We start from the raw sequence: 27667 nt of genomic DNA, 5'->3' as shown, positions 1-27667 counted from the left end.
AAACTCACGTCCCCCTCCGTGTGCCCCTTTCTTCCCTCCCCGGGGGGAAGGGAAAGAGAGGGGGCCGTGACGGCGGGGATCCCCCTCCATCCCCGGAGCTGGGGCTCCGCCGCCCGCCCCCGCCGCCCCCCGCTCCGCACCGGGTGGCGCCCCGGCCCCGCCGCCCCCCAGCCCCGCTCGGCGGTGGGGGAGGCAGCCAGGGAAGCCATTGCCTGTTTAATAGTTGCTGTTGCAGCACTTCCGCTTCTCTCCCAGCGAGAGAGACACGAGTGGCCAGGCCCAGCCGCACCGAGGAGGAGCAGCCAGACACAAAGGGAGAGGTAGGGGGACGGGGCACCCCCCGCCGCCCTCCCCGGGGGCAGGGGCGAGGGGCAGGGCCGGCCGCGGCCCGGCGATGGGGCGGCAGCCGGCGGGGCAGGGGGGTCGCGCCCGGGGCTGTCAGGTACCGCTGTCCCCCGGCCCTGCGGGCCCGCGGCCGGGGCAGCTCGGCCGGGCCCCCTCCGGCTCTCGGCCGGCGGGGCAGGGGAGCTCCCCGGGGGCCCGTGGCCCTGGGAGGGAGGCGGCCGTGTGTCGCCTTCCCCCCCCACCCCGGGCCCGCGGCTGCACCCCGAGCCCTTCCCCCGAACTCTCCCGGGGTGCCCTGCCAGCCCCCCCCCATCCCTCCCGACGGCTTCTCGCCCCTCTCGAGTGCGGACCTGCCCTCGGTAGCCCGCCGTGCTCGCCCTCCTGCCCCGTGCCCCCGGGGTGCCCGCATGGAGCCGGGCTGCCTCCCGCTGGCCCCCGCTGCCCCCCTCCCTGACACCGGCCTCGCCGGGCCCTCCACTCCCGCCCCTCGTAGGCCCTGGCCCTGCTTCCCCCCGCGTCCCCCCCGGCACAGACCCTCTGCTCCCTTCCCCTCCGCTGGCATATGCCCCTCGGTGCGGTGGGCCTCGGTGGGTGCCACCAGTGCCCCCCACTCCCTGCTTAGCCCTTCCCCTCCTGCCTGCCTCCCCTCACGGCTTCCAGCGCCCGATCCCACAGACGGGGGTTATCCAGCAGGCAGGGCTTTCCCCACCACAGGTCACAAATCTGCCAGGGTCTTCCCTGTGTTGCCAGTGATGCCCCACTTCCATTTTAGAAGTGGCGACGGGCACCCCCCATGCCCCATCCCTTCCTGCCTCCCCCACGTGCCTCCCGGGAACCCAAGGGACCGGAGCTGTTCCATTTTTATCTCCTACACCCCTAGGCTCGATAGTGGTGGGTGGTGATGGCTCCTCTTGTGTGTGCAGTTTGGGGGAGATTAGAAAGAATTGCTTTGAGCTTCCCTGATCCTCGCAGTTGTCCTCGTTCCAGTCTCCTCTCATTCCGCACTTGCTGTCTGAGAGGAAGCTTTTAAAGTCCCTTTCCCCCTGCTCCTCGGTGTTACTAGTGCAGGCGAAGCTATTGCTCCTCCTGCTATGGCTGTAGGGCCTAGAGAGGAGAGGGAGACACGAGGATCCTTTAAAAGGAGCATGACCCAAACACAGATCGAGATTGTCAGCAGCCTTTCTCTGTGTGTGTTTGTGTTCACTGTTTGTTCCCCACGCCCCATGGTGTCTCCTCTCCAGGTTGGGGTGTGTGGTGGGGGGGTCGCTATGTCGGATGACGATTCGAGGGCCAGCACCAGCTCCTCCTCATCTTCATCCTCCAACCAACAGACTGAGAAAGAGACAAGCACGCCTAAGAAGAAGGAAAGCAAAGTCAGCATGAGTAAAAACTCTAAACTGCTATCTACCAGTGCCAAAAGGTGAGTCTGCAGTCAGTTTTCTCACTGATTTGTTGCATCTTCCCTTCTTCCTCATTTTATTTTGTGCTGTTCCCCTGCTGCTCCCATTCCTCATCTCTAGCTCTTATGCTCAACCTTTCTACGTGAAGCTGCTATTGTCTCACTTTTTTTCAGTGTCTCGCTGCAGTGAGTCTCTGCCCAACTTCACTGCTTTCTGGTCTCTCTTCCTGCTTATTCCAAATATTTTCCTGGCTTTTCTTCTTCTGGGCTGTTATTCTGACCCTCATTTATTTCTGCTGTCTTCTCCTTTTTCCTTACTAGTGTTTGTTATGGGAATGGTGTAGAATTGACATTTAGACCTTATATTTTTCTCTGCCACTGGAAGCTGTATGGTCCCAAGTAAGGCATTGCATTTCAACATCTGTTTCGCTCTCTTGTGGGTTGGAGTCCAGAGTGTCTTTTTGTCTTTCCAGAACTGATTTGGAGATTAATTAATGTTTGTGAAGTTTTGAGTTTGCTTGCTTTGGAGGAGTGCACTGCAGTGCGAGGGGTGTAATACAGCCCCAGATCTTTACCAACAAATACATGACTGTTATTTTTGTCTGCTCATCACTTAGAGTGAATTTTCTGTGTATGGTTGGATGCTAACTGAAATAAATAATCCACAGCAGGCCCACTTTTGGACATTCTGCTCTGAAATAGTCTTTGCTCACAGCACAGAGTGGGTTTGGGCTTTTTTTGAGAATAAAGTAATTTTTATTCCAGAATAATGTGTAGGGAGAGACACCTGCATGGAATAGAAATTCCAGAACAGCTATGTCAGTCAGTTTTCTTCACCTGGACAGACTCTTGGAGCTACTATTTTTTTTTTTTTTAAAGTTACCCTTTCTTATTTATTCTGTGTGTCACCTGAATTCAGCACCATCCTGCTCCAGGGAGCTAAGCTGACAAATGGAGGTTTTCAAGCAAACTTGCAGTACTTCAGTAAGAATAATGAACCATCTCACTGAACAGCTTTGCCAAGCAGCAGAGAGGTTGTATCAGTAGGTGTCTAAAGTGACTGGGGTTTTATGCAAATGCCCTGTCGTAGCAACTGAGTTCTCCGTGGCTTTGTAGAATTTAGGCGGTTTGGTTATTCCAGATCTCCACTCCGCAGGTTTCCATGGCAAACTGACAGAGATAGTGGCAAGCAGTGTTTACGTGTTGTGCCCTTCACTGTTCTAAAGGAGAAGATTTTAAACTGCCTCCTGTGGAAAGGCTGTGGTTCTTGTGTGTGACAAGTGGCAGGAGGTGCTGGCTGAGTTTAAAGGAGAAGGGAGGCAGGCTGAGTGCTGGGTGGGGAAATCTGGAAGGGAAGCCTGAGTGACAGTAATGGGACTCCAGGGAAGAGGATGATAGCTGGTTGGGCGTTTTGTGGCAAAAGCAGCGTAAGCCCAGAATAGTCTGGGCTGGGAGGACAGGGTGTTGGCTGAGCACAGTGGAGAGAGGGAGCGTCTGGAGCCCTAGGGAGGGGACATGGGGGTGTTGTGTGGCTCTTGAGGGTGAAGAGAAGGGAGAATTGAAGGTGGTAGGAAGTGCAGGAGCGTCGGAAATAGATATTCACCTTCCTTAAAGTGTCCTTGAGAATGGCGCAGTTATTGACTCCCTCAGGGCTGTGGATTTTTTTTCTCAGGATGGTGATGAGAAGCTGGGGGAGAGAGGAGGGAGCCAATTTGGCAACGACTGTTTCTCTCAATCCCGTAAGACAAAATTCCTTTTCAGACTGCAGTTTCCTCTTGGTGCATCACATTTGCAGAGGTTTCCCCTCATTTACAGGCTGGTTGGCAGAGCAAAAAGGACAGTCTTTTCCACTGTGCCATTGGCATCTTTGTGGGAGCACGGAGCAGTGCACCTGTCTGGGTTCAGTGCACGATGCCTGTGTGCTTTTCAGCCTGTTCTTTAACAGGGCAGGGCGCCTGTCCTGCTGAGGGGTTTGGGCTGGTGGGAGGCCAGAGCTGAGAGTGCCTCTCTTATGCACTGTGCAAGCTCACAGTGACAGTGTGTCTGCAAGGAGAATGTGTTAACTGCTGTCCCACTCAGTGACTTACCTTTGTTCCTTCTTGCTTTATTGCCACAGGATTCAGAAGGAATTGGCTGACATCACCTTAGATCCACCTCCCAACTGCAGGTTGGTGTCGGTTCCTTACCTGAGGAGGGTGGGGGAAGGTGATGGGCTGAAGTGTGCCCGTGTGTTGTAACTGCCCTCAGAGGCTCCAGATGGAGCAGAGGAACGGCTGTTTAGGTGGCCAGCAGTACTTTTGTGAACGCTTTAAATAGTTTCCAGATGGGGATACCTCCAGAGATTGTATGTGTTTTGACCAGTTTTCTGTTTGTTTTGGGGGTTGTTTTGTTTTTTTAACAATTGCATGTCAATATGTTATATTGTTTTGTGTGTGTACGTTTCAGAAACTGAATATATAAAGAAGAGTGTGAAAACTTTCTTCTTGTTTGTTTTTGGTTTTGGTTTATAAATCTAATGCCTGACTGCGCTAATCTTATATAAATAAGAGTCCTGCCAAGGAAGCAGAGAATGCTCTGAGGTTTTTAGCTAAGCGTTCTGTTGTGAACAGCAGCTGACAGTGGAAGTGAAGTGCGAATTCGTCACTCAGTGGATGCCCCACTGGAGCATGCATCTTAGCTGATGAAACAGAAAGCAGGGATACTCTGTTGTCTTTTATAAAGCAGCTTATTTTTAATTATGTTTTAGAAACTTGCATTGTTTTTTTAAAACCTCTGGCAGGTTGATTTGTTTCATTGCATGGTGTCACTGAACCTCTTTGCATTTGGGGAAGAGGCAGTAGTAGTGTAACATATTTGGTTATACTTGCTCATCCAAGAGGAAAGAGGCTTTTGGTCTGGTCTGTGTTTGCTCTAGCAACATAACTCTGTTCCCATCTTCTTGCTGTAGCTGAGGTTTGATGTCTTTTGATGTTGGTAATGACAGAAATCAGAGAAAATTATGTTTATAAATAACTGTTTAAATTGGTCTTTTTTGTATTGAGTTTCCACCCACAAATGTACGTGAACCTTTTTATTGAAGCTTTTTGCCACTGTTAGTCTGTGGGGAGGCATTAGCACAAGAGTTAGCCTGACAGGTCCAGAGCCACCTTTTCAGTACCAGTCCCTAGAATCATAATTAATTGAAGGAGAGATTGAATGTGATGTGTGACATCTAATTTGATACTAAGAAGATTTTTGTGCTGTTGGGATGATAACCGATAAGTTTTGAAATTGTTAGTTGTGACGATATTGTTTTAGGGACAGTAATGGCTTACCTGAATATTACAAAATTTCCAGTTCTTGGGCTGGAGATATGTCCTGTGTGCATCCCAGCTCTGTGTCAGGACGAAGTCTGCATGGTTTTTTCCCTCCTCCTCCCACTTTAAACTGATTTTCATGGGAAAGAAACACAGAAGCACATCTCAGGCACTGTTGCTTGCTCTCTAGAAAATTCAGTGTGGTGGTTTTAGTTTGAAACTAGGCAGAAACACTAATTTTTTGGATGGTCAAGGTGCTGAGACTTCAGACTGAGCTTTGCAAGTCTATCCAAAAGCTGTGATTGTATATGAGTACGTTAGATTACATGTTTCTTCTGAAGGTTTGTGTAAATGATATTAGAGCCCTAATTTGTCCTTGTTTCAATTGGATTCATTCACAGGTAAAGATGAACTGGCAAACTACTTGTCAAAATGCAGTATAGTTTTGGGTTTTCTTTTTAAATTACAAAAACAATTGAAGATAATGTGCTTCAAGGCCCACATAGTAAGTTTGTGTTATTTCACCCCTTACAAATATTTCTAATGGTAAAAATTAGTTTGTAGTACAAATAGTGATGATTAATCTTCATCCATAGTGGAGTTAAAAGTATTCTGCATTCCTTTTGACTTTCAGATGAGTGACAGTGAAGGTTGCCAGCTCCTGCAAGTAATGCATGAAACTGGTGTAGTTGTTACTGCCTTTTAATATGTTGATAGGTAGGAAAACGTGAGTGAAGGGGTTTGTTGTGCGTGTATGTGTGACCAAAGGAGTTTTGGTATTGCTCATCTTGGGGTGAAGTCATCCTACTTCTGTAAACACAGTGCTGAGAGCCAAGAAGAGCAGCTCTGCTTATGGCTAACAAGGTTCCAGTTGTGCAGTCAAGCACTGGGAGTTTGCCCCTGTAGTGGCTGGTTTGTAAAAAGGCAGGCAGGTGCCGATTGCCACAACAGTGAGATGAGTTTCAGCTATTGCAGTTGTGGGGAAAGTTCACCTCTTGTGAAAAGAAAAGAAAAAAAAAGAAATAGTCAATTTGTGACTGTGAGGAGATTAAGCAAATTAGGTACTCTGGCTGCTGCATGATGTTTAAGGTTGCCAGAATTTGTTCTTGGGAAGCCTGCTAACAGTGTCACGGCTTTTCTTTATATTTTTTTCCCTTTCATATGAACATTACTGGCATGCTGTGAAGGAGGTATTAAATACATAGATCGAGAATTTAGTTTCAGTTTCCTGCCTTTATGACTTTGCTTATTCTAACCTTTTCTCTGACCTCCTGCCCCTCATATCTCTTGCTGCCTTTGTTCCTCTACAGACTTTTTTCAGGTGTCACTAGAGGAGAAGCCAGTCCTCTCCTTTTAGGCATCTCGCTATTTCCTGCAAATTTAGTCTTAGAACTTACATATTAAAAGCATTATGTATGATGCCATGTACTACCTGTTGTACTGTCAGTTTTAGGGGTTGCCAAAGCCTCATGTCACACTCGAAAATGTTTGTCTGAAACTGTATCCTGTGTCATGTTGGAAACATCTTAATCTTTTTTTCTTTTTCTGGACATCTGTTCTTACACCCCCCACCACCATGTTTGTATTTTCCCCTGTTCTGTGTCTGGTGTTTGATATAAGTTCATGGTTGGCTGTGCTTTAATTTTTGGCCTCACTGCAAAATACTCTTTTGCAGAGGAGAAAGAGGAAAGATGATGTTCTTCTTTCAGTCTTATTGCAGTAATGGGAGTTCAGGATATTAAACGCATCCCAGAGCAGTTCTGCATATTGAAAGATAAAGGTTCAGGTTGTGAATGATTTTTAGTAAGAATTGTTTTACCATAACTTACGTGAGGTATTTTTCTTCTTATAAAATATGACATACAAGATGCAATTACAAATAATGACAAACCATTTGACATTTCAAACAAAATAGCTTAAAAATAAACATTTCATTTTTATTTTTGCAGCTTTCAATGTCTGTGTTTTCATGTATGGAACCCACAGATCATCTGTTTAAAAAACAAAAACCAAAAACCCAAACCCCAAGCACACTCAACACCCTGTGATTGAGCAGCTGTGTGGTTTTTGCACATATGTGGGTAATATGAGGGGAAGCTTATTCCAGAACTTCCTCTCTTCTCAGCACTTTCCTTGCTTCTTCCATAGCTTGCCTGTGTCCCCCAGAAGTTTACCTGGGCTTGTGTGTCATTGGCTGGTTCATTTCTCCTACTCCCCGTGCGCTTGTCTCCTTCCTCAGGCTGTGATTTTGATTTTCACAGGCTAGTGCAGTTAGTTGTGCAGAGGTGCAGAATATGTGCATGGAAGCAGTCTCTGTATGGCCTGCATTCAAAACATAGATTTTTGGACTTGAAAACATTTTCTAAAAAGGTATATTTAATACATGTTGCAAATTCGTGGGTTCCTGCTGGGAGCAGTGCTTTGTCCTCATAAGTGTAAGTGTCCTGGTGTAATGTGGCAGCTACTTCTGAATGGATTTTAGTCCTCTTCATTATTTTCAGTAGGCCAGTGCTCTGGAGGTCTTTAATTTCTGCAAGATGATTTGACTCCCGATATTAATACTGAGTTATGAAAGTTAAATATTACTTTCAAGTTCAGAAGGTGTTTAGTGGTTAATATGAATTGGAGAATGACTGTTTGGACCTAAAATGTTTAACATCTTTTGAGAGAGTATCTGGTGAACTCTTCTCCTACTTTGTTTTATATCAGAGAGTTTAACTCCTGTTTTGGAGCTCAAGGAAGGTAACTAGAAACTTCTTACTTTTTGTCTTTTGTACCTAGAAATTTCTTACTTTTTGTCTTTTGTATATGTTGGTGACAGAGGAGGTGTCATGCCTTTGCTTTGGGTCTGCACATGTCAAAATACATTTCTATCTTGTTATGTAGGCAGTCCTGATTTTTGTTTGCTGGTAACACTTAGGAGTGTTGTGCAAAAGCTTTCCTTCTGTCTCAGTGATGAAGTGTCCAAAGCTTTAAGAGAAGTTAATTTGCGCTTTAAGTACTCTTTATTCACTTTGTGGAATTTATTCAACCTCTGTATCTAAGCATCTCCCGATGGTAGATCTGCTTATTGATGTGAGGTTATGGAGCAAGTGGTTTTCCCTATTTTTAGGGGTGGGAAGTTACAGCACACAAAAAACAAGTGACTTGTCTCAGGTTGTGCAGGAAGGTTATGGCAGAGTGGAGAAATGAATGTAAATCTCTTTTGTTTCAAGCTAACTTGCAGCTGAGCTGTTTGGCTGGAACTATGTGCTCAGTTGCATTATGAGCAGGGCTTTGCGTTTGTGCTTTATTGGGTGTCTTGTATTGACTGTATGTAAGCATGGTAATTTAATGTTATTTTTCCCATCTGTGTAGAGGGACCAAAATGGATATTAACTAGAATTAATGTTTTTTAATCTATCTTAGCCGAAGTGAAACAAGTTTGTCTCCACATGGCTCATTTAAGTCCATATAGGCGAGACCAGCTGTTATTTAAACAAAAATAATTTTCAAACCTTTGTTGAAAGAGGCATTTGCCTGCAGGGCTTTCCATTGCTTCAGAGGAAAATGCTATCACAAATTCATTATTTAAATAATAATAAAATACAGTTGTGTTTTTTGGCACCTTCAGCCCAGTTTTTGTAAATTTGCAGAATAAGGACCAGATCTCCTTGAGAGTCTCATGAAAGTTAGCTGTCAGCACTTAATAAATATGTGTCTCAGTAAAGATGGTGGGGAGAAGTGCTCTCCATTACAATGTATGGAATATTAATAGTTTTCAAAACTTTGGAGTGTGGAATTAAGATTTCTTGGCTTGAGAGAAGTCTGCATAAAATGTGTGGCTCAAAGGCAGTTTTGAACTCAACAGCTTCATATTATAATTAATATATTTCATCTACATACCATGCAGGTCTGGCATTTGTCTTGCTTACATTTGTTTTTTATGGTGCTTGTAATTTTTTGCAAATGTATTTTTTCAATACTTTCAACTCCAATAATGCTTGAAGTGCTTTTGCTTTTAAATCTAGCATATTATTTAAGGATGGATTGTCACTGTTAAACTCCAATATCAGTGTTGTTTTTTGTTATTTTCATGTGCGAAATAGCCCTTCCTCAGCACAATTGTATTCTATAGCATAAACTTTCTGGGTTTACATTTTCTAAGTAACAAGCTTAATTTCATTATGACTTTTTTCCTTAGTATACACAGTCAAATTATTAGGTCAGGAATGACACAAATGCCAGCTTTTGCTTCCTTGTAGAAATAAAAAAATATTATCACGTTTAAGGGAAGTGAAATTATCATCTTACAAAAGTGGTTTTAGAAGTCTTTTTTACTTTTTTCATCTCGTATTTTGTTGAAAATGTGACTGTTTTCTGTGAGAAGTTTCCAGGTGTAGGATAGGAAGGACCTACATAATTAGTGCTGTGTGTAGTTGAAAAATATCTTTTGTCATATAAACTACCAGTGGTTCAGCATTCCCGCCTTGCTTTGTTTGGCACGTGATCCCTGGAGAAATAACTCTTCCTTTTGAAATGGTGTATTAACTAATTTAGAGATCCTCTGCAGCTGTGTATGGTCTAGCTTGCAAACCATAAAAATAATACATTTCTACAGTGGCTGAATTTAAGTATGTGGAGGTGGCAGCTCCTGCAGGCAAAGTCCTCTGCCTGATGTACTCAGACAAAGGCTGCACAGGAGCAGTTTCTTTGCCGAGGATCGATTAGTTAATATTACAGGAATTAACTTTTCTGAAGCCTCTTCTGTTTTTATTTTAACTGTCAGAAATGTTTTGATGGCCAGGCTGTTCGGACACTGTGGCAGGAGCTGGCTGATGCTGTGTTAGATTTTGCTTCACACGTCCTGGCTCGGTAATTCCCAAATGAACTGCGTTCTGTGCTCTTGCATGCCAAACATGGAAACGATGAATCTTGAGAGCGGCTGTGAAATTGTATCATGGCTAAGAACAAAGAGGATTGAAATCCCTTCTGTGTACCCTCCCTTGTATATCACTTAATTTTATTATTTGACTTTCAGTTTTGCTGCCCTTGGAGGGCACTGTGCAACTGTGTTTATGGTGCTGCATGTATGTTTTATCTGACAAATTCTTATATTTCGTCTTGGTTACGCAGTCTTGTTTAGTTTTTTCAGTTGTATTCCAGTGCTGCTTGTCTAGATTTTTACACTGATATGTGTATAGCAGCAGTTTATATGCCTGGTTTTGTTTTAAGAAACATACACTGTGTGTATGATACTTCATAGATGCAAATGGGAAACAATGTATGTGTGCTGTTTATACTTTAGGGCTTGAATCTATCTTGCCTCTTTATATGAAGAACAGAATTACCCATGGATAACTGACTTGTCTAGGGGATCGAGGAGGATGGGTTTGTGTTTGAAGATTTCAACAACAGCAGGTTGCCAGAGCCTTGTGGTTTCTGAAGAACGGGTTGGTTTTGAGAGCCGGTGTCATTGTGTCTGGCAGATGTTTGCTTTGGTCCCACTCTTGGAGGGGATTGTGTTGGGGATGGAAATGGAGTTCACCTGCACCAGTGCATCGGTGGATCGAGGTTATCAGTGAGTTTGTGCATAGTGAAACTTCTGCAGCCTCTGCCTGCACTCTTCTGTAATTGTACATGACAGACCAGCCTTCCGTACAGCACCTTTTCAGAAGCATTTAATATACTAAAAAAGTATCCATTTTATGTGGATGGGTTAAGAGATTACTGCACACCTGTGCAGGCACACACCATGCTCAAAGTTAAGGGCTATGCTTTCTCCACAAAACAAAGTGCTTCAAACTAAGTTAAATTAATGATGCAATTTAGTCATTATAAGTAAAATCTTGCCAATCTGTAAATTTATTTGAATGAAATAAATTTATACTTATTTTTCCCTCTGAGGCTTAACAGTGGAGGTCTAAATGCTCACTTCATTATGTTAAAAAACCGAGGAGAGAACATGTATTGTCAAGTACTATAAATAAACTACAACTGTCAAAATAAGCACTGTGTGCTCAAGAATTCAGAGGGGTTTTCTTGTTTCTCTTGCCAATTTGCAAATTTCAGCAACAGGCAATTAAAATTCCAAGGCATTTGGGGAAAGTGTAATGGTTGCAACCATGCATTTAATACATATTTTCTGTGTGTAAGGGGCTAATTGACATTAGAAGGAGATGTTGCAGAGCTGCATGCTTAACTTCAATATACAATTTGCAGTGCTCTTTATTAACCTGGACTCTGGGGGAAGGAAGCTGGGGGAGAAAAGGAGAGTGGGGCAATGCAGAGTGTAGCTCAGAGCAGATGTGGTGTTTGAATCTTCTCACTCCCTCCAGTCTCTTCCATAGTTTCACATCTGAAAATATGGATCAGGTAAGATGAAATTGAGCTGTTTTGAGAACTGGATCCAGGCCAAGTTTTGGCAGTTCATTTGTTTAAGAGAAAATACAAAGTAATTGGATTAAAGAGGCTGTACGATTAATGATGTAGAGTCCTGTTAGATTTCTTTGCTTCTGTGTCTCTGTGAATCAGGGTAGAGTTTAGGTCTCAATTCCTTCAGGAGCTTCAACTTTTAGAGTCAAAAGGGACCCAATCAGATAAGCATATTAGTAGGTGTGTTTTGTACTTTGTATCAGTGTAAATGACTGTTTAAAAAGATTGCTTATCTCTCCCTCTGGAGCTGCTGGACTTGCTGGAAACATAAAGAATTTTGATCTGGTACTGAGAATGGTAAACGCAAAATGGGGAGGAACTTTCAGGAGCAGGTGGACTGCTAATATTTAATGATTTTTCTGCTGTGGGTATCTGAGCAATATTTTGGTCAGCATGCTAATCCCAGTGTTTCACTGGGAGAAATCAGGAGAGGGGGCTTGCTGTGTTTTCTTTTGATGCCTGGGACCATACAGGAGTTGCACACAGGAGTGAAAAGGCTCCCAGACATTAAAATTAATTCTGAATTCAGAAGTGTCTTTTCCTAATAGGCGAATTGATAAAAAAAAACTACTTCTGATACGGTCTAAGAACTTTGTCAGATTTATTGGAGACAGTGATTGTTCTACAAGGAAAATTGTCAGGGTAATTGTCTCAAAGGTTTTAGATGCAGAATATCTTAACTGATGTTTTAAGTTGCTAATTTAGGTTATGACTGTTATGGGTTTCATATTTTTGCAGTTCTCAAGTGAACAACTTCTAGAAAGTTTCAGCATGTTATTTTATATTCTGAACAAGCGTAGCTACTCTGAGAAGTGGACTACAAATGGTGGAGAAAGTGCAAACTAGTTCATTAAAGCAGTGTTTAGCTGCTGCAGGTGGTTTTGAAAGGTGGCTAAAATGTACACAGTTGTAATAATACCATTTAAAAGTAATTAGATCAATACTGTAGTGTACCACAAAAGGTAATTTCATCAGAAGTTTCTGATCAATCAGATTGTTGTAATACTGTATTTGCACAGTGTTTTCTATGTGTCTTAATAACCTTTTTAAAGGAGGTAAATTGGGTAATGCATACAAGCCTTTATAGTTAGTGTCCTCCTTGTCTTCCTTATAAGCTATTTATCAATGAGAATTGTCCAGCTTTCTTTTTGATGGGGTAATTCTTAATTTGAGATTCTCATTGTATTTTGTAGTGCTTTGGGTTCTGGTAAAAGTATTTATGTCTCCTTACACTTGTGTGACTGTGGGAGAGAGAAAAGACTGAAGGCTTTAAATAGCTATGTTAAGTCTCAAAATATCGTGAATCTCACTGAGTTCTCCATTGCATTAAAGTTGTGGTGATGCTTTCCTTCCTACTTTAAATTGAATTTTAACAGCGCCCTTGTAACCTAAGAAATCAGGCAGAAAGATGTACCGTAGTGACAAGAGTGACCTAGGAGATCTAAGTTTTGAATGTAACTAGTGCCAGGCCTTCAGCTGCCCTGCTGCTTGTCTTTCAGCTGCATCCCAGGGTTGAAATCTCTAGTGAAATCTTAATGTTTTCTTTTGAATAGTATCTTTCCAATTTTTCCATCTCCTCACTCCTCTTGTGAGATTAATCAGATTGCAGGTATTGGTAAGACTGGGAGATGAATGAGTTGCATATGAGGAACAGAAAAAGACATAAAACCACTAAAGGCAGCAAGATTGTACAAGGCATTAATGGAGACTATAAGGGACAGCAGACAGAGGTGGCCCATCAGGGTGGCTGAGGTGATTTTGCCCTGGTTACTGGAGTAGTTGCAGCAAAGGCAGAAGTAGAGACAAGACTGATGCTTTTTCTGATCCAGCAATTTAGCTCCACTTTCTGCTCCTTGCACTGTAAGGAGCAGAAGACACGGGATCTTCCTCTTGATGGATGGGGAGGACCATCCATGGGCCACCCTCTTCTTGGGCATGAGTAGATTTTTGAAACAGTAAAGCATACAAATTGCAACAATAGTTTTGCTGTGGTGATTGTTTTGCACCCCCACTTGGGAGATAAAATATTAATTTAGTAATAAAGTGAATGCACTTATATGGGAACAACATACTATACATTGAAGAATATATGTAGCAGGTGCCCCTGTCTATCTTTGCAGACCTCCTTGAACTGCTGCTTGAGTCACTTGTGACTCTTTATTTGAGTCCTCCTAGAAACACATTAGTGAGGTGTAAGGAGTGGGGGGGGGGGAAACTGGGAAAGTGATAGCAAGCAGAGAGAGTGAAAGGCAGGCAGAGAAGTGGAGGAAGAGGGCAGAAAATGGAGAGAGAAGCAAATGACTCAGTCAATCCCAATCAAAAAGACTAGTATTAAAGATAGGAAGTTGTAAATTAATTTTGTTGTGAATCCAAATCTCCCAAAGGACTACACCTTGTTTTTGTAGCAACTGGAAGAGGAGTATGGCAAAAGCTGTTATTCAGTAAATTCCGTAATGCTGGAAACACATATTCACTGCAACTGTTAAAAGGTCATTTTAGAACTATTAAAGTCCTTCTACCCCGTAGGTAGTAGGTTATGGAAGCTTTTCTGCAGGAGATTGTGGAGGCAGATAGTATCAGGATGTTCAGAGGTGGGTTGAACAAATTCATGGGCAACAGGTCCATAAACAGATACAAAGAGAAAAGTCAGGCATTCACCCTTTAGCACCCCTAATCCAGTGGCTGTGGGTTCTGAGGGAGTACAAAGGGAATGTGGGACTGCAGAGTGTGTCCACTGTCACCTGTTCTGAGGAGTAGGCTCTTACCACTGCCAGGCTTAGGGTGCTGAATTAAATGACCCCAAGTGGTTTTTTTACATTCTGTGTGGAATACCTACAAAATGACCTCCTTCCCCCACCCCATTGTCCCTCATTCCACTCCACTAACTTCAGGCTCTTTTCTATTTCCTTGTTCCAATTGACATGGCTTTTAGCCACAGAAAATGTTCAACTTCTGCCCTTCTTGCCTCTCTTTTTATGCTTTGCCATTTGAAGCAAGCTCTTGTTTCCTGTCACTTAGCCACTTCTCCTTGCTTTTGTGAAGGATTAACCTTCATGCATTTGTGTTGCTGAATTTAGACTGTAAATTTTTCAGAGTAAAGCACATCCTTAATTTTTGTTGATGTTGGCAAAGTGGTATGTAAATTTACATTTATGTTTAAATATTCTTTATTATTAAAGTAGGTTTAGTCTTTGGGCTTGTAGGTGTCACCCAAAAAAATTCTGCTTATGTTGCAAAATTGCCTTTTCCCCCCCTTATCTGATAGAGGTAAGTAAGTGAGTTGTTTTATTCAGCAGGTATTGTATTATCTTGAATATGTGATTTGATTATTTTCTGGTTTTATGCACACCAAGGTTATCACAGATGTTACTTTGTGATACTACTACTTTGTAATAGGATAGTGTATTTTGAGATATGTTAGTGTTGGGGGCTTTTTTCTTCCTGGATAGTGGCAGAGAAATAATGAAGCTGTCCAACAGCTAATATCTTTCTTTGGTGTCTTTGTGCTCCTACTTCACCTTCCACCTCGATATCTAGGAGAATTGTAACTATTTGTTAGGGAAATAGGAGTTCAAATGCATAGCTATTACATGTGTTGAGACATTCCAGTTTCTAGTACTTAGTATTCAGTGTGTGTACTCTTAATGTTACATACGAGGTTCTGTAATCTATTAGCTGTGTCTTATACATTGTTTTTCCCACAGAAGATGCAAATTTTCTAACCCCATAGACTGTACAGTCTCTACTTTCCACATTGCATTTCAAGGATTTTGCTTTGTATTTCATAGAAGAGTCTTACTTATGAGGAAATGTAAAGTCCAGACAAATGATTTATCATTGGGATTGTTCAGGTGCATGTTTCACTGCATGCTGGGTAGCACAGCCATTTAGGACGTGTTTATTAACTAGTACTGGATTTTGTCAGGAAGGACTGAAAAGTAGGGATTGGCAAGTAGAGGCTGGTGTGGTAACACTTGGCAGTGGGGATACAACAAGGAGGCAGGGTCCAGCTGTAAGTGGTAGCAGCAGAGTGAAAGGCTGTGGGTAAGTGCGGATGTGCTGTGACTTCTTTTGTGGCTGGCTGAACAGCTGGCTGAGATTTGTTAGTGATTCACAGCTTGACTTAGAGAGGTAAGGTTGGAGTGCTGATTTAGATTTGGATCTGGAAAGGAGAGCTATCTTTTACCTATTGAAGTCTGTTGTGTTTGCAGCTGTCTTCAGTGATTCAGAACAAATGAGGAAAAAAGGGATGGAGCTAGAGTTGATGGCTGAACTATCTAGGAAAGAAAGAAAATATAGGGTGGTATTAGATGTAACTCTTAAAATCAGGGAACAAGAGAGAAGAAAAGTATATTGCCAGATCCCTTTCCAGTAGTAAATCTTACTGTCTCTTGCAGAGACTCCGAGCAATCTCTGGGCTTCTCTTCTAGGTTTTCCTTTCCTTCATCATAATCCAGTGTGTTCCAAGTCACCAGTGTGGTGTAAGTTCTGGAGGAAAGAGCTAGAGTGCCTGTTCTGGCCCCTGGAGTTGGGCCCCTCTTTCTGCAAGCCATCTCAGCCTTGTAAAGAACAGTGCTAGTGTCTCCTGCCTCTTCATCCTTCTGAGCTGAGTGTGTTCTGGTGCCTTCTCTTTCCTGATGGCTGCACTGATCCTTCAGCACTAAGCCATTATATCTGTCAAAGTCTGACGCCCATGCCTACAGAGAACTGAAGAGGCAAGGTTGTCCTGTTGACAGATAGAAAATGTATATTAGGAATTAAAAAAGAAGTAGACATAACCATTCCTGTTTTATTAATTTACTTGCAAATGAAGTAGCAATGATCAGCTAAACTACTGAATGTGTATATAGTTTGGTTGTTTTTTTTTTAATTGCTAAAGTATCTGGGTCATGAATCAGAGTAGCTTGATGAAAGGGAAAGAGGAAAATGTTTAAATGTTTTTGTTTTTTTTTTAATTGCTAAAGTATCTGGGTCATGAATCAGAGTAGCTTGATGAAAGGGAAAGAGGAAAGTGTTTTTAAAGTACTTAAATGAGCAAATGGGATAATTCTGAGTGCAAGGTAACATAGGAATTGAAATTTGTTCTCTTTTTTTGTGTATTATTCCTTGGTCATTGGAAAAGTATTTTATTAGCTTGAAAGGTTTCTAGTCAAGAGGATACATCTAAACTTCACTTCAGAGTTATGAGGGCATTTGACTGTGCAGAAGGTGAGCCTGTATGAGCATTTACACAGCAGACAACTATATGGCAGGCAAATGAAAGACTCTTTGCTCAGTATTTTTACTAACACTCCTCTCATGTACACATTAAATGTCACACCTGGAAAGTCATTTAGTTGCTGTTTCAGAAAATGATTTCTTTTCAGAGGGAGAATCTCATTTTTTTAGATATTAAAGTAATGGAAATATAATGTTTGCTTCGATTGGCTTTCCTGAAAGATAATGTGTCAAATCCTAATGACACACTGGGTCCAGTGTTAAATTTCATTCCTTGCTGGAGATAGTGAATGAACTGTGTCCAGAAATAAGTAGGTTTGCATATCCCTGCTTATATTACTGGAGTTCAAGGTCGCTAAAACGGATCTGAAGCATTTAATGTACAATATGTATTATTTACCCATTTTTTTCTTTAAAGTGCCAGACTGTTTACTGAACTCAGTGAGCACTTCACTGTTTTATATATAGGCAATGATTTTCTCAGCAGGTTATATACAGAAGGTAAGCATTTTTTGCCCTTATTTATTTATTTATTAATTATGCTGAGACAACCGGATGGGAGAAAGCATTCTTGCCTTTGGCATCTGCAGGAAAGATCTCTATTTTTGTTTAGTGTGCTAAACAGGGTTATTTTCTAGTAAGGGTTATATAATATGATTATGAAGGTATCCTCTCTTCCAGAGGGTTATGAATGTGATCTCTGGTCAGTACAGAGAAACTCACACTTTTGACCTTTCTGTCTCTTTGGACCCATTACTTGTTGGACATAATGGTCTTATTAAAATTGCTTAATTGTTCCAAGGAGATCATTTGTGCTTACTCTGTTATTGGCATTTGATGCTGCCTCTCTACACACTGCCAGAAGTCCATGGTATATTACATTTTTATTGTTATGTAAAGCAGCTGTAAAACAAACTGTGGTTGTGTAAGTGTATTTGAAATCTTTGCTATTGGCTACTTTATTTTTTCCCTTTATGTCTCTTTTACATTTATAGTTTTGCCACCACAGAGAGCTAATGCAAAGCAAACATAGACTATTTAAAAAAAAGGTAATGTTGTGCACAGATTCACATTGCTTCCTTACTCATTTATTATTCTGTTTCTCAGTATAAGAAAAGATAGGAAGCACATGCAGTGCTGGGGTGGCTTTTGGTGGGAGGATTGGGGATTTTGCCTTTTCTTTGCGTTGCTTTTTCTGTTAAAGTCCTCTGATTTTAGAAGACTTCAGGAGTTGTAGACCTAGTGGGCATACAGAAGACAAAGGAAGAAGATAAATTTATGTGCAGTAAGACATTGATCTGGATGAGGGGAGGTCTGTTTAACTCCTTTTCTTTAGTACTTGCATGCCTGTGGGCAGTCAGGCCCATGTGCATCCTTAGCACACTCATGGAGTTATGAAAAGTGATTTCTCTTATGTGTTCAGGCTTCTCTTTACAAGTAGTAGTGAAGAAAACAAGGGCTTAAATTATCCCATATTTTTAATTTTTCTGTAAGCCTTTAAGTATGTAGTAGAACACTATGTCTCAAAGGAGTAAGATTATGACATGGGTACATTTAAGGGTCTGACTTTCCACAAAAGCTGTTTCCAGTAAGAGTACTCATTGAGATGGTGAGTCTCTTAATCATTCTTTGCCCTAGTGGGAAAAGTGTGTGAAACCAGCACAACAGCCACTGGGCAGCCTCTCTCACCATTTCTCATCCATGCTGGTCACAGCTGCTAAGAAGTTTTTAATAGGTAGGCTTTTTCTTAGTTTAAGCTGTTTTTCTGCTTTAATTGGAGCTTGCACACCTTAGATCTTGCTTTCTAGTATTTTCAGAAATACACCTGAACTCAGTCGACACCGAACCAGAGCTGCCTTCCCTCTGTAACCTGACCTGGGGAGACATACCTACTTGGTGGGGGTCTGTTCTACATGGATTAAAGGAACAGAAACTACAAAGATTAAAAGATGCTCAGGAGGGGAACGTGTACTTGGATTTTGCCAGCAGTTATAAGTAAATCCCATACAGTAAGGAAGACTCTAAATGGTGTCTCTCAATATGTGTTTTGCAGTAGTTGAATTGTTCAAGAAGACTGAACCACTACCAGACTTCAGATTTGATATGAAGTAAATTTTAGCTTGATTTTTTTTACCTGCCATTTCATTTTGCAAATTATGAGGTAATTCATAGTAATTTGCACATTTTAAAACTGTTTGATGCTATCTGGGACAACAGCTCTAGGGAACAGTGTTGAATCAGATGTGCTTTTTGTCAGTGTATTTAAAGCATGTATGTGTGTGCAAACACATATTTTCCATTCACTTACCACAGTGCAGTGGAAGTTTTGAGAAAGTAAAGAGGTTTTTTTTTCCTTTATTTTTCCCCTCCTAAATGTGCAGAAGTAGCTGTGTGGAAAAGAATCACTGTAAGATCAAGTTTCCTTTTCTTCAGCATTTAATTTGACTTGTAGAAGTTGACAGAGTATGTGTTTTCATAAAAACTGCAAACATTGCATCACCCAGGAGAAAAAGCACACATAGGAGAAAATCTCTTAGGGGTGTGCAAAACAGACTCCAAGGGTAACACTGACTTGTCAGTTAATACTAGTGGTATAAAGGGTAAAGTTAAACTTCTTTTCATGACTGAGGGGGGATCATGCTGCCATAATGTATATTCTTGTCATTATTTTGTAGCAAAAATGATAATACCATTCTAGATCCACTGTAATGGAATACCCTATGGGAGTGCGTGTGATCATGTCACTGAATGGAGTGAGTACAGCTCTGGGGTTGTAGAGGTTTTGTGTATTCCAATTTTATACATGAAATAGTGTCTGTATAATTAGAGCTAGATATAAGAGGATCATTGTCACACAAGTTTGTTAAAAGAGGTATGACATTTTTAGAAAATTCAATCTGAATTTTCAATCTGAATCTGAAAATTCAATCAGGACACCTCATTTTGTGTATCACCCACCTGGTTTCCTTTCTGTATCTGGTCCTGTCATCAAGTAAGAACTAACCGTGCTCTTGTGCCCTTGGCTAATCATAGCAGACTAGTGGCTTTCTTCCAGTCTTTACAGTGTTTTGACTTGGAGCAATGAACTTCCTAGCTATAATAGAACACTTTGTTTATTTATTATCTGTTTCACTGCTGAAAATACACTTTAAAAAAAAATCTGATCCGAATGATATATATTGTCAACAAGAGTTTCTTTGCTCCAGAAATTTGTTTTCAAGTCCTCAAAGCTGGGCAATATAGGTAGGGCTTTTTCACATGTATCAAATGTATGTTAATGAATTCAGTGTAAAGAACAAGGATCCCATCATCCTGCAGAATGAAGCATCAAAGTGTGTATTGTTCCTCAACTGCAGTGTTGTTTCCATTAAAATAAATGAGGAAAGTTGGAATTGGGTATAGTAAGGCAGTGCAGGCTGGTAAGGGCAGGCAACCTTTGTGTTTAAGGATCAGTCCTACTGCTGAAGTAACATAAAAGTTCTGTCATTTCTCGGAATCGTCCTTTCCTGTCCTGCAATAACTAAATCAAGCAAGGTTTCCACTGAAATTCTGGTACCAATGTCATCAGTCTGCAATCTGGTGTGTTCCCTCTGAAATGTACTTCCACTTGCTTTTACAAATTCATTGCCTCTACGTGGACATCCCTAGTTAATGAAGTGTTTTGGTTGAAGTCATGCTTTTGTTTGATACAGCTTACACCCAGATAACGGTAGTTACACACAAATACAGATGTACACCTTTCCTGCAAGTGCCCAGAAATGTCATTACAAAATGGTGGCATCGATCCCTTATTAAGCTGTTCATCCATGACCATGATGATGGCACTGAGAACCTGCTTATGCTTACAAAGGAAGCTGCAACTGTTAACTAATTGCTTCTACAATTTAAAATAGCATGCTGAGTACTTGTGATACCAGAGGTTTGGCTGATGTTACATATAAAGTTCTGTTCTTTTGCTTTTTTAATTGTCCCTCTCCCTCACTAGCATTGTCAGCCATACACAATTTTATTTGGTTAGTTTGTGGCTCGTTGAGGTGGTTTGTTTGGTTTGGTTTTTCCCCAGATGTAGACATAGCAACATTGAGTAGGGGAGCATTTTTAATGATTTTGGTATTTGGTTTCTCGTTTTCTGTCATAAACCTTTTGCCTAAAGTTCATAAGTTTGAATTTCTTTACTTCCTTGCTCATCTTTCTCTGATTCTCATAGTAGGTGGGTAAGTTTACTTTGGAAGAGCAGACATTTACTCTGTCTGGGAGAACACAATCAGGATGAAATACTTCAGTCATTTAACTGCTAACTTCGTGCTGCACTGAATTTTAGTGTAAGAGAAAATAAATTAGAAACATCTGTTTTCTTTTTCTCATAACAGAAGAACTAAGAGAGATGTTCTATTGAAATCAAAGATGGCAAATAGAAGAGCAATAAAGGGAAGGTATTTTATGTGTATTTCACACATATAATTAGTCTCTGGAATGTACTGTCGTAGGAAATTATTGAGGCCAAGAACATGATGGAATTTGAAATAGATTTGGGCAGGCATGTGGCTACCATCAATGTTCAAAGTCAGTGTTATTCATTATGGTTATTTGGGAGCAATATTAAACTCATGCTCCTAGGTTTAAGCAAGATACCTTGAGATATACTGTACCAGAAGAGCATGGTGCAGGGGTTTTTGGGTCTGGGGGGCAATTGTTTGTTTTTTCCAATTGCACTTGCCTATAGATTAAAATCTGCTTCAATTCTGAGCATTACATTGAAATATTTGTTCGATCCCGACTTGCACAAACTGTTTTTCCCTCCTTCCACATACACATGTGCACACCTCTCTTGTATCTCTTTGGGACCAGAAATCCTCCTCTCTTACTGACTTCATCACTTTTCATGCTCCTTTTCCACATCTCTTTCCGTATCAGGTCATCCCAGAAATTAATTTTATGCATCATGTCTGATCAGGTTGCAAGGGAATGCCTACGGAAATGACCTACAAAGTGAGGCAATAGAATCCAAAGACTTATAAATGATTAATACCTACACAGAGCAGAAGCCAGAGTGTTGATTAAACTTGAGTGTGCTGTAATGAGTGAAATCACTATATTTCTGTAAAGGAAGTGATGATGGTAGCAAGCTCTTTACCATGGCTTGCCTTTTTAATAAGTGGCACTTCAGGTTACAGAATTAATTCCACAGAGTGTAAAAATATCAGGAGTGAAGAAGGAAATATGTTAAAAGGCTAGGCTATTATCATTGACATTTATGTCTGCAAATCTCAGCAGGACTTTAAACTACATGGTTTCTACATGTTGGGGCTAGGGAGGAGAAATATCTTGATATGCTAAAGATTAAAAAAAAACCCCAACAAATCCCTCCAAAAAAACCCAAACCCAAAACCACATAACAGAAAAACCCAACACAAACCCACATCTGTAGATTCAGAGAGAAAAGAAAAAGGTTGTTGAGCAAAAACTAATAGAAACAAAAATTAGAAATACCTACACTTCAGTCAAAATATTCCTGGCCTCCAAATTCTCATATTGGGAGTGTAAGAGAGGTAACTTGAATAAATCATGTGGCTTTAAATAAAAGAACCTTAAAATTTCTCCTGTAGAGGAGTTCAGCTCTCTGTAAAGCTCTGTGCTTTCCTTATAAGGTTCTGCTCTTCTGTAATTATCTATAAACTACTGTCAGTTTAATGACAGAAGCAAAACTTGTTTCTTGTTTTGGAGATGCTCAGCAGCAGCATTGATTGATAACAAACTTTTAGACTTTATTCTTCCATAAAAAATACAGTATTTTGTATTTTCATGGGATGCAGGTGCAACAAGGATGCTTTCAAGAGTGTTCTTTGCTGACAGTGGGAATTAGGAATGCCATAATTACTGACTGGGCTAAGTGTGATGAAGCAACCTCCCAGTCCAAGCACTCTGCAGTGATCTGGCTCTTGCAGTTGCTGCTGGTTTTGTTGGGGGGCTTCTGCTGGATTCCCAAGAGATATCTGTGCCCTGCGTTGCATATGAATTAGTTCTGTTGAACTTGATGGAATTTTGTCATTGACTTCAGTTAGCCCAGACTGATACAGAAGTACTTGCTTTTAGAAAGAGACTTGACAAATGTATACTTACAGGATAGACCTTTAGCAATGAGTGGTTTGCCATAAACTTTGAAGTAGGGAAAGAAACTTACTCTTTACTGGCCTGGTGCTTACTAGAGGCATTATCACCTATGGTGATAAGTTTTCCCATTTTGAAAAATGGATCGTGTGAATGGGAAAAAGGCTTAGTTCAAATACATACAGAGTAATGGCTCATCTATCAGCTTCTGTGGAATGCTGTCCACTTTATCTAAAAGACTGTATTGGAGGAGTAAGCGGATTTTGGAGAGCAGAGATGGAATTTATTCAGAAAAGGAAATGGAGGATTCCTCATGTGAAGACACAGGGGTTGTTTCCTACAAAAAACCAACCAAAAACTGAAAAACCAAACCAACAAATGTAGCATTTACAGAGTCACAGAATATGCTGAGTTGGAAGGGACCCACAAGGTTCATCAAGTCCAACTCCTGGCCCTGCAAAGCACCATCCTCAAGGATGACACCATGTGTCCAACAGTATTGTCCAAACATTTTTTGAAATCTTATCAGGCTTGGTGCTGTGACCTCTTCCTTGGGGAGCCTGAGCCTTTTCCTCATTTTTTTAACCTCGAGAGAAAATAGAGAGGAAGGTTTTTTCTTCTTCTAAGACAATTACAAAAGCATATGGAATGAGAATAAAAGGTAGTGAAATTTAATTTGTTCACTTTTTACAGAACAAAATGGGGCATAGGGGTTCCATGCTGTATTACATTACTGAAAGCAGGAATTAAGCAAGCCTCAAAAAGTCTCAGGCTTCTATGGAGGGCAAAATCAGACAGAATTACTGCAGCTGATTCATAATACTGATTTCAGAAGAGAAACATGGATGCCTGGTGTTGAGGCTCAAGCAGTTACCACTGAGGGTGTTACTATGGTAGAGGAAAACAGAAAACTTGTCAGGAACCTTCTGATGCCCATCTCTGCCATTTGACACTGGAAGCCGGTGAGATACGAGGTGTTAAACTAGGTGGACTTCAGATCAGATCCAGCCTGATGGATCTATATTTCTTTTTATAGGCTAGTAGATAAAATTTGCACTTGACCTGTGATCAAAATCTTTGGAGTAATACTATCTCTAGTATACTAATGCGTGAACTGAACTTTAACATTGTTCTACAGGAGGAAAAATATATTTAGAAAAAAAAATCTTTGTAAGTCAAATTGTAAAATGATTTGTGTTATCTGAAACACACACTCATATATATATGTCTGTGTGTATGTATATATTAAAAAGCACTATTAAGAGTGATTTCTAAAAGTATTTTTTTATATTTTTGTCAAATTAGTTTGTCTCTCAATGAATTGAGTCTTAAAGCACAAAACAAGGACTCACTTTGGTGTTTCACTTCAGTACTTAAGGTTGACTTTACCTGATCGGATTTCAAGTTTGTAGTGTCATTAACTCATGGCTTGAAAATTGCATGAGATTTGTGTATATTTATGTAGACTGAATTTAAAAAATCATATGATATTGGTTAGTTTGCTAATCTGTTAACGACACTGAAATGGGGATGATTTTTTGTGAGTGATGTGTTCCACTCTTCTGATGCTTACAAACTCAGCAGAAAAGAGTTACCCTCAGCTTTTCTATCTTAATTGGAAAAAAAGTTGGTTTGTCATAACCTGTATCTACATTGGATTAAAAACCTAATATATATATATTTTTTTTAATCAGGATAAGTTACTTTTAATGATGGGAATGTCAGCTGCCTTCGGAAATTTTCTATTCTCACTAATTTATTGAGAAGGCTTTTTGTGTGTATTCTAAGAGTTCTATTTTCTGGCCTTTCTAACTGAGGTCTTGACATAGAAACTTAAATGAAGAAATACCTGCTTATTATTTTGCCTTGAAAATTCAGGTAGGGTTATCTAGACTGGATGAGAAATTTTCCAACCTAGTGTAGATAGTGTAAATATATTTGCATTGTAAACGTATTGCTGTTTGAACATCTTTATTTCACTACAAGAAATACTTGAAATGCCTTTTAGTAAGAAAAATCAAACTAAATGAATTTGGGGTGAATGGAAACAAATCCCTTTTCTTTGTGCTTAGAGAGATTTTCCCTACCTTCATACCTGAAAACCCTGCAATTTGTAGCTAGTGAGAGATTTATTTCTCTTCTGTTGTTATGTATGGAAAATTGCATCAAGCATGGGTATTGAGGCTGGCAGTTCTTCCAGGTGTTTTGCCACACCACTGTGTGCTATTATGCTGTTTTCATATTTGTGCCTAATTAGAAGCAACGTGTTCAGTTACTGTTCGGAAACTTAATAGTGTAATATTAGGTGCAAACTGCTCATCTATCTCTATGTCAGTTCTGCAGTTCCCTCAGCATTTATGAAAGTGGTTATAGCATAACAAAAGCAAGGCTCAGCGCTCAAAACATCCAACCAATCTTGTCACTTTTGCTTCAAAGTATAACTTGCAGCAATGCTGAGGTTAAAAGGTTAGAAAATGTATGCTGTCCTCTGTCTCAGAGCACACTCTGTGAGGTGTGCTCTCCTCCTTCTGCCTGTACAATAGAAAACCACTTGCTAGAGCTATTACCAATTCAGGTGTTAGCACCATCCAATGAAAAAAAATAGTATTTTAGAACCCTCTTTGTACATTTCTTGGATTGCACCAGAAATTTGTGAGGAAAATGTCTTTTTTTTAATGACTAGAAAAGCCTCTCTGGCAACATACATGAAGTATTATTTAACATGAGTGATTTCAGGTAATATAAGTGTGAATTTAGCATGATTTTTTTTTTCTTCATGTCACCAAAAAGTTTAAATTTAGTTTAAACTAAGGATATCAGTGATCAGCTGAAGAAGCAAATTCCTAAGCCATATGGGACCAGGAGTGATGTTGAGGAGGATGCCTGAATTTCTTGTGCTCCCTTGCAATTCCCTGTTCCCTGCCTGCTGTTGTTCTCTGTCAGCAGAACTTAACTGCCACACATGGGAGATGTCTTTCAGCTTATTAAATTGTTGCTAGGTCATCTTTCTTTGGTGGAAATCAGGGAGGAGAAGACACCAAGTGTTGGCTTGTGTGAGTGTAACATGCTTTTCATAAAAGGTGCAAGTGACATAATGCCCTAAATTGAAACGATTGTTGCTTGTCACTTCATTGCTTCATTGTCATTAATGTTTCCTGACATTTGGACATTTCCAAATAAAAGGGTCATTAAGTAAAGGTATTGGGAAGTTCAAAATTTATCTATGAGGTTTTTTTGCATTGCACGGGGAAGTTGCTTAACATCAATTGCCAAATAGGATTCTGAAGGGAAAAAAAAGATAATTTGTGAAGGACTAGATGTATTCTTCAGGTTAAGGCATGCAAGTTGGCCACAAAACTGTATACGTTATTTAAGAGCACTGCTTAGTCTTCTTGTGGCTCCTAATGAGGATTAAATTTAATGTTCCTAATACTTTGAAAACAAAACAAAACAAAAAAACCACCAGAAAAGTTTGGAAAGTCACTGCAAGCACCTGTTTAGACTATCCTTTATGTATGTGAATCTACGGTAAAAGAATCAAAGTTCTATTTTTCTTATTAAATCTCTTGATAAGTTTTGTGGGTTTTTTGAATTTTTTTCTCTCTAACCCAGGTTTGAAATATTTGTATCTACTACAGTAAATGTTGGCTAGCTATTGTGACTGGCTCTTGTTATTAATGGGAACAACTTGCAGTGGTATATAAACAGTGCTGTATTACAGTGTAGGTAATCTCGTTTTACTTAAAGCAAACTCTCATCTTTAATTTCTGCTTCTAGTCTGTGCATGCCAGAGTTTCAAAACTCAAAGATGGTGTTTTCAAATTACTTTACTTTTCTGCCAGGTAATTTTGATAGTTTAGAACTGTGAAAATCAGGAAAAAATTTCTCTCTGGGTAGTACAGTATAATTGAGAATATTTTGTTGTTGTTTTGAGAAGAGTAATCACATTTTGAGCTGTTATTAGCTGGTTTGTGTAGTTTTGCTGTTAGCATCCACAGTGAAATGGGTTCATTCAAATGCAGCAATCTTGATTTATTTAGTGAGTGGCAAGGAAAAGAGGTTTAAATGCAGGCAAAGGAAAAGGGAAGACATCGAGATTAGACTTTTTTCTTTCTATCTTTCATGTATCTTTTAAGATATGTCCTTCGAGACATACTCTATTTTGTTCCTTAACATAATGTTATCAGTAACAGCATTGGTATGCTGATGGGAAGTGATATAAAGATGTGAAGCCAAGATAATGGGATGGCCTGTTTCTCTGGTTAAGTGATGTTGACTCTACTTATCATACATCTAGTGGGAAGGGGACTCTTTGTTGATTGGCTGGTGGAATGTTCTAATTTGTAACATGTTTTTTAGGGTGAGTTGTTTGGTAGGTAGGTAGATGATGGGACAGGTAAATCAGTTTAGGAGCGTGTGGTACAGAAACAAGTCTTTTTCCCTTAGGTTATATTCTCTTGAAAACTTAGAAGTTGCAGATAAACTAGTAATCTTAAAATACTACTTCATCTGTTCCTAGTACAGACTTTAAGCACAATTCCTCCATTCAGTGCAAAAGAGATGGTAGTGTATCTCTTGTCTGGAAATGTATTGATTCCTCTTTCAAGAAGCCCTTTTCCTCCCCATGGAAGTAAGCAAGTTAGCTCAAGGAGGCAGTTGGGTGAAGCCTCAAGAACCTTGTCCTTATTACAGTGAGGAAGCTCGAGAGTCTTGTTTGCTTTCAATTTTCAGCATAGCAGAGGTATCTTGCCAGTTGTTACATGGCATCTTTAACTTTCTGGGGCTGTTTTTTTCAAGTTGGTTTGTGGCTGCAGTTGCCCTTTCAACTTAATTTGTTTGAGAGGTATCTTGCCAGTTGTTACATGGCATCTTTAACTTTCTGGGGCTT

At 40.5% G+C, this 27667-nt stretch overlaps 1 protein-coding gene across 4 annotated transcripts in view; it reads left to right on the top strand.

The window, feature by feature from the left end:
* The window catches only part of LOC120501019 (ubiquitin-conjugating enzyme E2 E1), a 45658-nt gene that overhangs the window by 1209 nt on the left and 16782 nt on the right, over positions 1 to 27667 (top strand). For 2 of the 4 annotated variants that reach the window (XM_039706668.1, XM_039706675.1), the window contains exons 2-3: positions 1677 to 1765; positions 3861 to 3911. In XM_039706668.1, the coding sequence (XP_039562602.1) occupies positions 1677 to 1765; positions 3861 to 3911 (140 nt within the window). Of the gene's footprint in view, positions 1 to 255; positions 321 to 1586; positions 1766 to 3860; positions 3912 to 27667 lie in introns of all 4 variants that reach the window. The other 2 variants (XM_039706651.1, XM_039706660.1) reach the window with 2 other exon arrangements.

Source organism: Passer montanus, unplaced genomic scaffold, assembly GCF_014805655.1.
Source record: "Passer montanus isolate IOZ18808 unplaced genomic scaffold, ASM1480565v1 scaffold10, whole genome shotgun sequence".
Lineage (NCBI taxonomy): Eukaryota > Metazoa > Chordata > Aves > Passeriformes > Passeridae > Passer > Passer montanus.
This window is presented reverse-complemented; position numbering and strand designations above follow the sequence as displayed.